This window comes from Vipera ursinii (assembly GCF_947247035.1).
Source record: "Vipera ursinii genome assembly, chromosome: Z".
Classification (NCBI taxonomy): Eukaryota; Metazoa; Chordata; class Lepidosauria; order Squamata; family Viperidae; genus Vipera; species Vipera ursinii.
The window spans coordinates 35,360,781-35,375,087 of record NC_139517.1 but is presented as its reverse complement, the minus strand read 5'-3'; the positions used below and the strand labels follow the sequence as shown (position 1 = coordinate 35,375,087).

Here is a 14,307-nt window from a genome sequence, read left to right as displayed (position 1 = left end):
AAGAAGCTAAATGGGGGAGGAATTGCCTTTCTGTTTTAATGCATTAATGGTCTTAAAGGTTTTATTGGACCTAGAGCTGATTTTTTTAAATTAAAGATTTTCCCTTAGGTAGAATTCACCTTGGCTAGTGACCTATTAAGGAAAGTAGAATTTAACATATTATGAATTGTGGATCAAAATAGCTGGGATTGAAGTGCCATTTAAAGCTATTTAGGTTTCATCTTATATTCTAGAGCAAGATTAGCTACTAGAAAACAGATTTTGGTTTGATGTTTACTCTTAAGATGCCATGTAACATTACTCTCATTATTCTCATAAAGAGGTCACGTTAAAATGCCCTGTATGTTTTCTTCTTTCCAGAAGCAGGCAATGGCAAACCACTTCTTAAATCTTGACAAGAAAAGAGCAGGGACTTTCCAGGCAATAACAAGGAGTCAACACTAACTCTGTGCTCCAGAGGTTATGCAAGATTTAATTGTTTAGGATATGATTTTATACAGACATTGAATAAATATTTTGTGACTAAATTGGTTGGTGGGTTGATTGATTGCCTGCTATCAACTTGCTGTTGGCTCCTAGTTATATAGATATTCTCCCTAACAAACTGCCCCTAACCTAAACTTTCAGCTTTTTCACTGTAATTGAGTCTACCCATCATGCTGCTTGTCATCCTCTTCTCCTTTCTTCCACATTTCCTACCATTAGAACTTTTTCTAGAGAGCTAAATCTTCATATAATGTGTACAAAGCAGGATAATTTGACACTATTTTTTGCCTCTTTTGAGTACTCTGGGTTGATATTTTTAAATGATCCATTAGGGGTTTTTTTGGCTGTCCATGGTATGTATGGTCAGAGGTTTTCTCCAACACCAAAGTTCAAGGGCATTAGTACTCTTTCTCTTCTGCTTCTTCAAAGCCCATCTTTCATTTCCAGAGAATATTGGCGGGAATACCATGACTTGCATGTCCCAAAGGCACTTTTTCAAGAGACAACTGGACTTTCTTGGTTTTTTTTGAAGACATTTCGCTTCTCATCTAAGAAGCTTCTTTAGCTTTGACTGGATGGTGGGGAAAGGAAGGATTTTATATTCCTTACAGATAGTTGTCATTTGCATTCTTTTAGAGAGTTATTGAGGCCACTTGGAAGTTTATCTGTGTCCTCAGGGTCACCTTAATGGTGCAAAAGTTGAAAGGACTCAATGAAGCACACAGTTTGGTATTTTGGTATGCTTTGGCTTTCTCAGTTATCTAGAATGCATCACCAATAATTATAACTAAAAATCAGAAGCAAAATAATGGGATATAAATAACTTAAAATGAATTGAAATACATTTTAAATTGCCAGTAGGAATGCTTCTTTCTTGATCTTTATTTTCCTTTTTGTTACAGATTTATACTGTTAGGTTTTACTTACGATTGTGAATCAGGAATGGTTGTTATTGATTATTAGATATTTTTGGACAGTATCATCCTGACTCATCAATAGAAAGCTCACATTAAAATGTCCTGTATGTTTTCTTCTTTCCAGAGTCAGCTGCCAAGATGGCACAGTGGAATCAATTGCAGCAGTTGGACACACGATACTTAGAGCAGCTCCACCAGCTTTACAGTGACAGCTTTCCAATGGAACTTCGGCAGTTCCTTGCACCTTGGATAGAGAGCCAGGATTGGTGAGGAATTCTGTTTTTCAGCTTCCTGGCTACGTTTGAGTAAAAACCTTGCTATTCCAGAGCAGGGGTCCCCAACCCCCAGTCCGTGGGCCAGCACTGGTCCACAGCATGCCAGAGACTGATCCGTGCAAACAAGTGAAGCCCTGTCCACGGGATTCAGGCAGCACACAAAACCATACCCCCTCTGGTCTGCAGAGAAACTTCTCTGCACAGAACCCGTCCCTGGTGCCCAAAAGGTTGGGGGACCACAGTTCTAGAGCTCTTCAAATCAGTAAGTAAAATAGAGACACTCAACTGACTTATACTATTATTTCAAATAAGTAAGTATACTTGGTGAGGAAGCATCTTTGGGGAAGCAGTGAGGAAGCACGCACGCACGCACACACACACATGCACACACACATATACACACATGCATATGTATTTCTGTGTGTATGTGTGTGTGTTTGTATGTATCTTGTCTCTATTATTTTTACAAATACCTCAAGACAGTGAACATACAGACATTCCTCCTCCTGTTTTCCCCATGACAACAACCCTATGAGATGAGTTTGGATGAGAGAGAGTGAGTAGCCCAAGTTCACCCAGCTAGCTTTCATGGCTAAGGCAGGACTAGAACTCACAGTCTTCCACTTTATTGCCTGGTGCCTTGACCATTAAACCAAATTGTTTCTATTATGTCAGTGCATATAGAAACAATGGGAATTGTAGACTACACAAACTAATTTGCTTCCCCTTTAGACTTTTGTTCAAAAGTTGATTATCTTTTAAGGTAATCTTGCAGGAAGCCAGATGCTGATTTCCTTTGTCAGTTTTACCCATCTATACATGCAGTTCCTTTCTTATTTTCCTATTCCTCCCATCTATTTCTGGAAAAGAAACAGGTCATTTTTTGCCAAACGTCTGAACTGATTGATTGCCCTTTGAAATTAGGGCAAGAAGTGCAGGCTTCTGCCTGAGAAATGGTTTAGAACATGGGCGTCAAACTCAATTTCATTGAGGGCCGCATCAGCATTGCGGTTGCCCTGAGGGGGCCGGGTGGGTGTGGCCAGGGTGGGCGTGGCATACTGGGTGGATGTGGCTGGAGTTGGTGTGGCCTACTGGGTGGGCACGGCCAGCTCTACATCATTCATGTCAAGGGTGCTTGTGGGCCTGGGCAGGAGTGGGACAGATCTGAGAGTCTCTGGCAGAAGGGGGTGGGACCGGGGCAAGTGCCAAGTCATGGTCCACTGGAGGAGCTTCACTGTTCCTCTCAGGCCATTCAGGGAGGGGGGGGCTGGATGGTGGCACAGGCTGCCCGGAGCCCTGGGCAGCAGAGGTCAAATGCCCAGCCCAGCCCTCAAGCACCTGCGGCACTAAGCCCAGCCCCACTTCCCCAAGGGGGTGCCCAACTGCACTTACCTCCTCAAGGCTGCTGCTACTGTGCTTGCTCTCCTTAGCCAGGTTGCTCTTGATGGGTACGAGGGCAAAGACAAGAGGGAGGCCCACTCCCTCTCCATGGGAGGAGACCGGGCTTTGTATCCAAAGCTTCCTTAGCAATAGGATGGGAGACTCCCCAGGATAGGCCAGGAGGAGGGGACAAGGGGATGGTGAAAGGGCAGCAGGGAAGGTCTAAGGCAGGACTTCCCTCAGACTCTTCCCTCCCTCCCTCCCTTCCTTCCTTCCTTCCTTCCTTCCTTCCTTCCTTCCTTCCTTCCTTCCTTCCTTCCTTCCTTCCTTCCTAAGAGTGGTGGGAAAATATTTGAGATGAGGGAAGGAGAAAAAGAGGCAAGAAACGCAGCTGGGGAGGTGTCACCCTTCATGGGGAATGAAGAAATGCACCATCACCTGCAAGTGGCCAGCACATGACCCTCGCCTATTTCACATATCTGGCTTGATGGGCTCTGGGGGAGGAGATGCCATGAGCAGCGGGAGAGTCAACATTACCTGCACAATGCCGCCCAGCCGCCAGCCTCCCCAGTTTTGGCAGGCAGCGGGGTGCTCTCCTCACAGCGCCAAGAGGCTGAGCCAGGCAGCGCGAAGCTCTCCAGCTTTGCCCCTTGCTGCCTGCTGAAACTGGGCAGGCTGGGGGCTGGGTAGCACTGCACTTCTTTTTGGATTCACATGGTCCGACTCAGCCTCTCGGCGCTGTGAGGATAGTGCCCCGCTGCCTGCCGAAACCCCTTCCCCAGAGCCCATCAAGCCAGATATGTGAACTAGGCGAGTGCCATTTGCTGGCCAATTCCAAGCGATGGTGCATTTCTTCATTCCTCACAAAGGGTGACACCTTCCCAGCACGCACCCAGGGGGTGAGGTCGACACGGCAGGGGCTGGTCCCTGGCTGTTTCCAGATGGCCTTGTGGAGCTGAGACTGAATGCGTTTCAGCATAGATGGCCACCACAAAATTGTAGATTGGCTCCTGGCCGGCCAGGGCCAAGGCAGCGGGGGCCGTTCCCTCACTGTTTCCAGGGTAGCTTCGCAGGTCGCATGAAATGAGTTCGCGGGCTGGATCCGGCCCCCGGGCTTTGTGTTTGACATGTCTGGTTTAGAAGCTTTACAATTGTGAATCATGTAGCTATTAGACACAGAGATTTTGGTGATGTAGAAGATTAATTTGTGAGATTATTTCTTTTTTACCTTGAAAAATTATGTTCTTTTTCTGCTGAAATTGTTAGAGCTGTCAGGAATATAATTGGGGGCACATCTGGCACACAGACTACTAGATAATACTGTAGATCAGCTTTATTTAATCTCATGCATTCCAGACGTCCTGACCTATGTTTTTTTTATTTATTAATCAAATACGTATCCTGCCACCATCACAAATGAAATCTCAGTAGCTATTGAAAAGGCGAAAACAACCATGTGCATACTATGCAATCCAACATAGTACCTGGTAACAACATCCTCTATACAATCCAACATTGTACCCGATAACAACCTACAAATGCCCACTGGAAAAATCTCTGCCTTCCTGTGTTTGTGGGACACAGATAAGATTGGAATCAGTCAAACTTCCCACAGGAGGCTATTTCAGTGAGCCAGCCATCTTAGAAAGCAGCATCTTCAAGTTCCTACCTCCACCTCCCAAAATGAAGGAAAACTGTTTTGCCCACCACAGTTTTCCATACACTGCCATCTAGTTCTTTTAATTGGCATGCTGGCAGTTGGAACCTTGAAATTCCTTTGTGAGTGTTATGATCTGAAATTTCCTGAATTATACTTACAAAATTCACTGGAAATTCACCTTAACCTTTTGCATTTTACAAGCTTCAGAAACTTTTTGGCATTAATTATAGGTCCTGCTTTTACTAGATAGGAACTTTCACAGAATTAGACTAAGAGCTCTTATAAACTATCGTGGTAAATTGGATTTCCTTTCCTATCCTCTTCAGGGCTTATGCTGCCAGCAAAGAGTCCCATGCTACATTGGTATTTCACAATCTTCTGGGTGAAATTGACCAGCAGTACAGTCGCTTCCTACAAGAATCCAATGTTCTCTATCAGCATAATCTACGCCGGATCAAACAATTCCTACAGGTAGAAATAACTGGCAGTTTTTAATTTGCGAAATCATGTATTATGTGAACTCCTGAATACCTATCTATAAGATGCGAATCCTAGAGTCTGCAGTAGTTGTTCTCTCATGAGGGCTTTTCTGGTATCTGCAATAAAAAGTACTTTATTAGTGTCTTTGAATCTCAAGCTACAAGCCTGCTAGTTCAATCAGGGAAACCTTGCAAAAAATATTACTTATTATATTATCTGAGGGAGCACCTGCTGCCAGTGTCAATTTCCCATGGTCCTGTGCGCTCCCACCAGGAGGGCCTCCTCAGGGTACCGCCAGTCAAGGATTGCCGACGGGCGATCCCCAGGGGGAGGGCGTTCTCTGTGGGCGCGCCTACCCTATGGAATCAACTGCCAACGGAACTCCGGACTGCCCCCGACCTTCGTTCATTTCGCCGGGACCTAAAAACCTGTCTCTTTGAGCTATCTGATCTGGACTGAGGGGTTTTAATGTTTTTAAATTGTGATTTTAATTTTTTGGGGCTAGACTTAATTTAATTTTATTTTATTTTTTTATTGTATTGTTTTTAAATTTTGCCTTGTAAACCGCCCTGAGTCCTTTGGGAGTAGGGCGGTATATAAACTGAATTAATAAATAATAATAATAAATATTAGCATCCCACTTAAACTAGAAAATAAGAACAGTTGTATCAGTAACACAAAAGCAGACCAGTAAACTAATAAGATTGAACCGTCTAATGGAGTCATCAGCAAAGTCATTGGGGGAATATAAAAGTCTAAGTGAACATCTTAAATAGCTTATGAAACTAAACCATAGAACAGGGGTGTCAAACTGCCGGCCTGCGGGCCGGATGCATCACATAGAAGCCATGCTCACCCCAGCTCCGGCAAGGGGGAAAAAAGGTTGCATGTGACGTGTCGCAGCGAGTTTTAACACACCTGCCATAGAAGAAACTTGATATACCCCAAGTGGAAAGTTCTTTAGAAAGGATGTCCACAACAGAAAGGCAACACTTTTTGCATCAGGATATCTAAGATACCTTACATGAAGGTAGACCAGTACATACCACAAGAACTATTCTAGCCAATTTGTATCTATTGAATTGTTGAAGACTTTACAAATCAGCAGAAGTATATTGAAACAGGCAGCCAGCCTAAATTATCAAAGGTGAGTATAAAATGACTTTAATCAGGTACATCATACAATAGCAGGCTAAAGAATTTTTGTACTAGCAGAAAGTGCTGATACCTTTTCAAGGGCAGTCCCATCTAAGACATAGAATGATAATCTCAATATGGTATTATTAAAGCATAAGTCATTCTGGCCAGTCTATCCCAAGCCAAGAAAGTCTGTAGTTAGCAAAATACCTCAGGTTGATAATATGCACTACATTATATGTAGTTGGCCCTAACTTTGTTGGTATTTTGAACAGCAGTTAAGATCTGACTGATTATTTCCTACCAACAATGTGCCTCTATTTTATTTGTATTCATTCTCAATATATAGATTCATTGCAGTGCCTTATCATTCATAAAACAAAATTCTCTATATAAGGAAGTCTGAAACTGTAAAGTTTCCCATGCAAATATTTATTTTGGTAACTCTGAAAATAGTCCTTATACTCCCCATATTGTAGATGAGAGGATGACTAAAATGTACATAGGATGGAAAGAGAAGGTGATACAGAACAGAGTAGTAGTTTGAATGAGGTCCATCATTTCATATTGGCTCCTTATTGGACAAAAATTATCTGGTCCTTATATAATGTTCTTCTGAATCAGAAGCCAGCTCAACTCTTTTTTTTAATTGCATTCTTTTACCTATCATTGAAGATAAACCCAGAGCCCAAATATTGCATCATTTCTCATTTCAAGGACACCCTTCTCCAATAAATTTCTGCATCAACATATGCTTGAATGTAGAGATAATTCCATTTTTATCCTGAAAAATAGATTCACAGAATAACATTTCACCTTAAGCTTGATTTAGATTTGTAGACATTGACGCATACCTACAGTATGCTGCAAAGAGATTGATGGGTAAGTGTAGGTTGCAAACAAGCGATGCGCACATCTCCTAAATCTCAACTACATGTGTGGACATGCGCATGCTAATTATTTGATCTAACTTCCTGTTGGGAGGCAGGCAGAATACAAAGGCACATTGTTGTTTAAGCATCCCTTAGCTAGAAGTTGCAGAAGTTGCAACAGCTATGCATTGATACCATCTCCAAATGACAGATGCATGCATTCCCTGATATGTAGTGATGCAGAAGTCTAAATCAAGCTTTACAATTTGCAGGAAGAACAGTATTCAGTAAAAGTGGGCATAATAACCGAAGATAATGCAAATTGTGATCCAAGATATCTGAAGGATACTTGACATCCTTCAAAACATTACTTGAACTTGAAGGCTAGTAGGTTGAAGCACAGCAGGTAGAGATTGAAGGTTTTTGATGAGCTACCTTTATTATAAATGGCAGGAAAAAATAACTGGGGTAGAAAACAAACAACTTCAAGCTCTGAGTATCTGTCATCTCAGTCTTCAGGTTCAAATCTTCTATATTATTTCCTGCCTGAGTTGCTCATTTCTCAGTAGAAAAGATGATGGCTAGTTGTATATTGTTACTATAAAAGAATTGTCTGATCTGAGGCTGTTTCTCCCTCAGCTTCTTCTAGTCTTCACAACCAGGTTGGGGAAGGCTGATTGAGGAATTTTCATGTGTAATGGGAACATATCAGTGAAATTCAGGTATTGGGGGAAAGACAAGTAGCATGTGTGATTTTTTTTGTGATCTTCCCAGAACATTTGGCAAGTAGGCTTGTGCCAAGGATTCATAAGGAGCAGTTCACAAAGCAATAACAGTATTCCTTAAAACATTGATGGCGAACCTTTTACAGACCGAGTGCCCAAATTGCAACCCAAAACCCACTTATGTATCTTCGGGTGCCGGGGGGGGGCATGGCCCATTGGGTGCGTGTGGCCCATTGGATGAGCATGGCTGTGGTGGTAACGGCAGACTGGGTAGGACTAAGATTCAATCAATCAATTCCAAATTTGCAAATCTTTTTTTTCCCCCACTAGAAGTTGAAATTGATTGAACCTTTTTCCCCCCCACACGGCAGCGGAGGCCTAAAGCAAAAAGGTTTTATAAAACCCAGCTGAAGGCCTAGGACTGGGGCAACAGTGCATGTGCCCACAGAGAGGGCTCTGCGTGCCACCCGTTCGCTACCATGGCCTTAAAGCATTAAAGCAGCCACAATCCAGAAGGCTTAGTGCAGTTACCTTGAAGTGTTTCCCCAGTTGTATGCATGTATACACACCGTATTTCTGTTAGGACTGCTATGAAGTGTAATGGCTGTTCATTTACATCTTGGATATCCAGGACAGCCTTTGAAGCACTATAAGCCTTATGATAATCACAGGTGCTCTGATATTTTGAAGAAGGGTACTTTGAGCAGCATGCTTTGCAAAGCATATCTTTTGAAAGCCTTGTACAACCTTGTTAGCTGGCCATTTCTGAAAGTAGAATTTTGAATGGAAACTGGACAGGATTCAGCAATTCAGTTCTACTGGCTCTCTCAAAATATCCAGTTCCTGTGTATTAATTTGGTTCTCTGTCTCTTTTACAGAGCAGGTATCTGGAGAAACCCATGGAGATTGCCCGCATTGTGGCCCGTTGTCTCTGGGAGGAGAATCGACTGCTACAGACAGCAGCAACAGCAGCACAGGTGACTTATTCTGGCTATCATTGTTGGTTTCCATATGGCTATTTAATTCAGTTTTAAGGATACCCAATTCCTTGATAAGTCTGGGATAACTTTCAGAAAGAGAACATATGCAGAACAAATCATAGTTAGCTATAGGAACTCCACAGCCATCATATCTTAAGGCATTTTTTTAATGATTCTGAAATTGTTTGACCCAATTATCCCTTTTCTAAGTCTTAAATAATATGATTGCTACTAACACCAAAACAAAGCACCAGGCTGTTGTCTTACATAAGTATCTCATCAACAACGATCCCAAGTTGAATCTTCAAGTACAAGCACACAATTAAAATTACAATTACCTGCAAGATAATTAATTAGTATTCTTATTTCTTTTTTTGTATCTTTCTACTTTACTATAGCAAGGTGGGCAGGCAAACCACCCTACAGCTGCTGTAGTGACAGAGAAACAGCAGATGCTGGAACAACACTTGCAAGATGTTAGAAAGCGTGTCCAGGTAAGTAACTCAGAACGTCTGGATCAATAATAGTTCAAAATTCCTGGCCGAATATTTCTAGTCCTTCCAATATGATGATCCTATGCAATTTTCATGGCTTTTGTAGGATCTGGAGCAGAAAATGAAAGTGGTGGAGAACCTGCAGGATGATTTTGATTTTAATTATAAGACTTTGAAGAGTCAAGGTGGTATGTAATAAATTTATGTATCACAATGAATTTCCTGGTTAATATATACTTGATACAAGTGAATCACACTAAATTTGTGGATAGCCAGAGTTCTATTAATGGCAAGAAATCGATGATCAGCAGCTTCTAGCTATACAGCCGTTTGTATGAGATTTCTATTTAAAAGAATAGGTTCAATTTTGCAACTTGAATAAATTATGCATAGCGTCCTAACTATTACTAAAAAAAAAGCAGTGAAAACTACAGAAAGATCAACTTTTAAACCATTCCTGAAACATTTAAAAAAGAGAGATGCTCTACAAAATATATGAAAAGATTGCCTCTATTAATGGGTTTGGGAAAGCCTTCAGAGTGGGAGCATATTCCCATCAAATCTGGAAGTGACTATAAAGAATGTAAAGGTGAAAGATTCCCTTATCTGTTGTGTTTGGGTTACTGTTGGATAATAACTAACCATTATCTCTAACCAATATGGTCTTCAAGGTGGGAGTGTATTCCCATCATATCTATATGGTACCAATAGTAGCATTTGCTGGAATGGGGTTAACACTGGCAAGATGAACAGCAGAGCGTGGCAGAGAAGCCCCAACTACCACTTCTGAATGGTTTAGGTCAGAAGTCCCCAACCTTTTTGGCACAAGGGACGGGTTTCATGGAAGATAATTTTTCCATGGACCTGGGGTGTGGGTGGGTGGGATTCAGGATGATTCAAGCGCATTACATTTATTGTGAATTTTCTAAATAACAAAACAAATAAATAATGCACTTTATTTCTGTTATTATTACATTGTATTAGATTAGACCAGTGACTTTCTGCTTCTAAGAAAGTGGGAAGGAAAAGAGACAATCCTAAACTCGGCCTTCCAGCAAAACAAACCAAAAACCCAGCATGTTGAGGAAGTGCTGAGAAAACCATTCAAAAGAGAGAGAGAGAGAGAGAGACAGAGACAGAGAGAGAGAGACAGAGAGAGACAGAGACAGAGAGACAGAGAGAGACAGAGAGAGAGAGAGAGAAAGCAAACAAACTCGGTACTGCACAAGTCCAGCAATCTTGGAAAAGGTGCAAATGAGAGAGGGATTCCTTTGGAGACATGGTGCTTAAGGGAACTATAGCTTTCCCTTCCCCTCTCCCTTATTGCAAGCCAAGTAGGAGCGCACTTGGCTTGCAGACTTTGAGAGCTGCACAAAAAAAAGAAGGAACAAACGCACAACAAATTAAACCACGAAAAGCAGGCAGGATGTTGCCAAAACACGCATCAAAACAAAAGTTAAAAAATCTAGTTGGAAGTGCAGTGGAGCTCAGCCGTCTTAGAAAAGGTGCAGACGAGAGAGGGATTCCCTTGGAGACACAGCACTTAAGGTGAAAATAGCTTCTCCTGCCTCTTATTTGCCCCCCAAGAAAAAAACATCCTCACACAAACATACTTGGGGGGGTGTGTGTCCCTCTCCACCGAGGCTTTGGGGAAGCCCTCTGGTTGCAAGCTGGGCTGGTGTGCACATGTCTTGCAAACTCGGAGAGCTGCACGAAGGGAGCGTGAGCCCAGCTGGGGTGCTGGGAGGGGGAGAGGAGGAAAGTGAGGAAGAAGAAATAGCAGGAGGAAGAGGAAGCAGGACCGAGAAGAGGAGAGAGAAGGAGGCAGAAGAGGAGATAGCAGAAGAAGCAGGAGGAGGATGGACGCAGAGCTCAGATGTTGCAAGCCAGTTGCAACTTGCATTGAGCAAGACGGCTTCTGCCCACCACTCTCCCATCCCTGCCCAGACCCTTGCAGACTTGCCGCATGCCTGGAGGTAGAAGCATGCCTTCACCACACCTCCAGCTGCATGGCCCAGGTCTTAACGCCGTAGAGCAGGGGTCTTCAAACTTGGCCCTTTTATGACTTGTGGACTTCAACTCCCAGAATTCCTCAGCCAGTATGCCTGGCTGAGGAATTCTGGGAGTTGAAGTCCACAAGTCATAAAAGGGCCAAGTTTGAAGACCCCTGCCGTAGACCATATCTGTCTGCAGACCAGGGGTTGGGGATCCCTGGTTTAGGTGCAGGTACAAAATAGGCAGGGCTTGCATCAAGATGCTCTTTATGCCGTTTTGTTCATTTTCTCTTCTCCACTGATGCCACTCATGCTGGGCTGGACTAGGGGATGTGTTTATTTGAAGTACGTTGTGATCTAAATAAAAAGGGAGCTAATTAAAAAACAATTTAAGGTTGAGAAAGAGGAAGAAGTCACTTCTATGTACCAAATTACAAAAGTAGTAAGGAAATGTAAAATAGGAGCAAGCTGCTTATTTATTAGGAAGATGTGAGCTGAGAATCACAGATGTGCAAGAGAAGGAATTGAACATTCCTCTGATACTTTGAATAATATTCACCCTCTCTTGCGTTCCCTCTTAGATATGCAGGATTTGAATGGAAACAACCAGTCAGTGACACGCCAGAAGATGCAACAACTGGAGCAAATGCTAACTGCACTGGATCAAATGCGAAGGGTGAGGCTATTGTGAGAAAGTTCTCTTGCTGTCCACATATTTTATTCACTTCCCCAAACCAAAAATCCTTACCCACAAGGCACGTTGTGCAGGTTGTGCAGCAGATGCCAGGCTTTGTGAAAAAAGTTGTTCTTTGTTCACCATGGATAACAGCAGGAAGCAGAATGAGAGATCCACCTTAAATACTTGCTAGATTTATATATTAACTCAAAAGTAAACAAACTACACAAGTGAGTCCAACTCTAATACTTTCTGGACTATCATTTTGGCTTCATGCAGTCTTCCCCTTTATTGGGGTCTCCAATAAATGGACTTCAAAGACTCAAGTTCTTAGGAATAGCTGTATTGGCTGGGAAATTCTGAAAATTGAAGTCCACAAATCTGAATGCCTGAGATACCCCTTTCCAATTAGCACTCCCTTAAAAGTCACAAAAAGCAATCTCTCATATTGATGACATCACAATGTCACAAAATAGCTCCTGTAGAGTCTCTGGACAGTTGTGTGGCTGACAGTTGTACACCACAACCCTTCAAATGTCTGCAATAAAGAATTTTTAAGTAAGCCTAGAGCTGTGTGTGTGTGTGTGTGTGTGTGTGTGTGTGTAAAGGTAAATGTTTGTGGCAAATGTGCTGGTAGGAGAGACTAAACAAATGGGACGTTCTGTTTGTGGGTTTGTCTACTAACAAGCTAGAAATCTAAATTAGAATTGTTTCTTCAAATCCTGGTTATTTTACACTAAGCAATTCATAAAGATTTAATTCATCATAATATTGAAGTAGAATTCTAAATGTTAGTTTATTATAAGCAAATTTGTCCAATGTTTCATTCCAAATGGCTCAAACATGGGAGGAGGTTCCATTTATAATTGTTATGATAAATCTGAATTTAGTCATATTTATACTCATTGAAATCAAACACATCATTTGTGACTAACCAGTTTTTCTTTCTGTTCTGAGCATGATAAGTCTGGATATAACTCATATTTAAATATATTTAATTGATAAAAATACACAGATAGTCCTTGAGTTACAGTGGCACATGGAACTGGAATTTCCATCGCTAACCAATATAACATGACCACATTACTTTGCAATGGTAATTCTGGTGGTCATGGTTGCTGTCAGTAACCACGTTCCATTGGTTGTTAGCTGAGAACCCACCCCAGTCCAAACAGCTCCTGATTTAGTCCCTCCCAGCTCCGAGCTTTGATAAGATAAGGGACTGCCTTCACTTTATTTCCTTCGACCCAACTATTTCTTCCCCAACTCTGCTCTTTTGGCTGCCACCCACTACTTGCTGTCCTTGCTGCCCCTTACTGCCCTTGGATGTCTTCCTCCTGCCTCTGCTGATGAACACCTAGCCTAGCACTTTCAAGACAGCTGGTAGCTGCACCTGCCCTTGTCCAAATTTCATAAGGCCTTATCCAAATCACGTGTGGCCTTCCTGCAAAGTTTTAAAAGGCAGGCGCATGAAAGAGTGCCATAGCTATATCAGTGCAAAAGAAGTCCTTCTAGCAGAGTCCTCCTTTTGCAAAAGAAGGCCCTGGCCAAGGTATGAATGGAGATCCTGGAAGAAGTGCAAAAGATGCTCTGGTGGCACTAGCATGAAAGAAGGTGGCACAAAGAAAGCTCTGATGGTAAAGTAGAGGTGGGCAATATGATGGGCACAGCAGCGACAGGCAGGGCTGGGCAGTTTAAATTTAAGTTTATTGAATTTATATACCGCCCTTTTCCCGTAGGACTCAGGGCGGTTTACAAAGTATTTAAAAATGTCAATACAATACAAAAGTTAAAAACAGTTAAAAATAATTAAAATTGATCCCTGAAAAATATAAAACCCCATTTAAAAAACTCTCAGCCTGGGCTGGAAAGCTCAAAGAGCTTTCTTTAGTCTTTAGGTCCTGGCAGAATGTCTTTAGGTCCTGGCGGAATGACCGAAGGTCGGGGGCAGTCCTAAGCTCCACGGGCAGCTGGTTCCAAAGGGCAGGCGCACCCACTGAGAAGGCCCTCCCCCTGGGTGTTATCCACCGGCAGTCTTTTACCGGCGGCACCATGAGAAGGCCCTCCATGTGGGAGCGCACAGGACGAAGGGAACTTGATGCAGGCAGCAGGTATTCCCTCAAATATCCCAGACCCAAGCCATTTAGGGCTTTATAGGTCATCACCAGCACCTTGAATCTCACCCGGAGGTTAACCAGAAGCTAATGCAGCTCGCGGAGTAGAGGTGTTAC

General features: G+C 42.6%; 1 protein-coding gene across 2 annotated transcripts in view; it reads left to right on the top strand.

Moving 5' to 3' along the window:
- Nucleotides 1-14,307, top strand: part of STAT3 (signal transducer and activator of transcription 3) — a 65,677-nt gene that overhangs the window by 18,884 nt on the left and 32,486 nt on the right. For both annotated transcript variants that reach the window (XM_083376272.1, XM_083376271.1), the window contains exons 2-7: nucleotides 1,528-1,669; nucleotides 5,045-5,189; nucleotides 8,811-8,909; nucleotides 9,311-9,406; nucleotides 9,513-9,594; nucleotides 11,982-12,076. In XM_083376272.1, coding sequence (XP_083232398.1) covers nucleotides 1,542-1,669; nucleotides 5,045-5,189; nucleotides 8,811-8,909; nucleotides 9,311-9,406; nucleotides 9,513-9,594; nucleotides 11,982-12,076 — 645 coding nt within the window. In that variant the 5' untranslated portion in view covers nucleotides 1,528-1,541. The remainder of the gene's footprint in view (nucleotides 1-1,527; nucleotides 1,670-5,044; nucleotides 5,190-8,810; nucleotides 8,910-9,310; nucleotides 9,407-9,512; nucleotides 9,595-11,981; nucleotides 12,077-14,307) is intronic.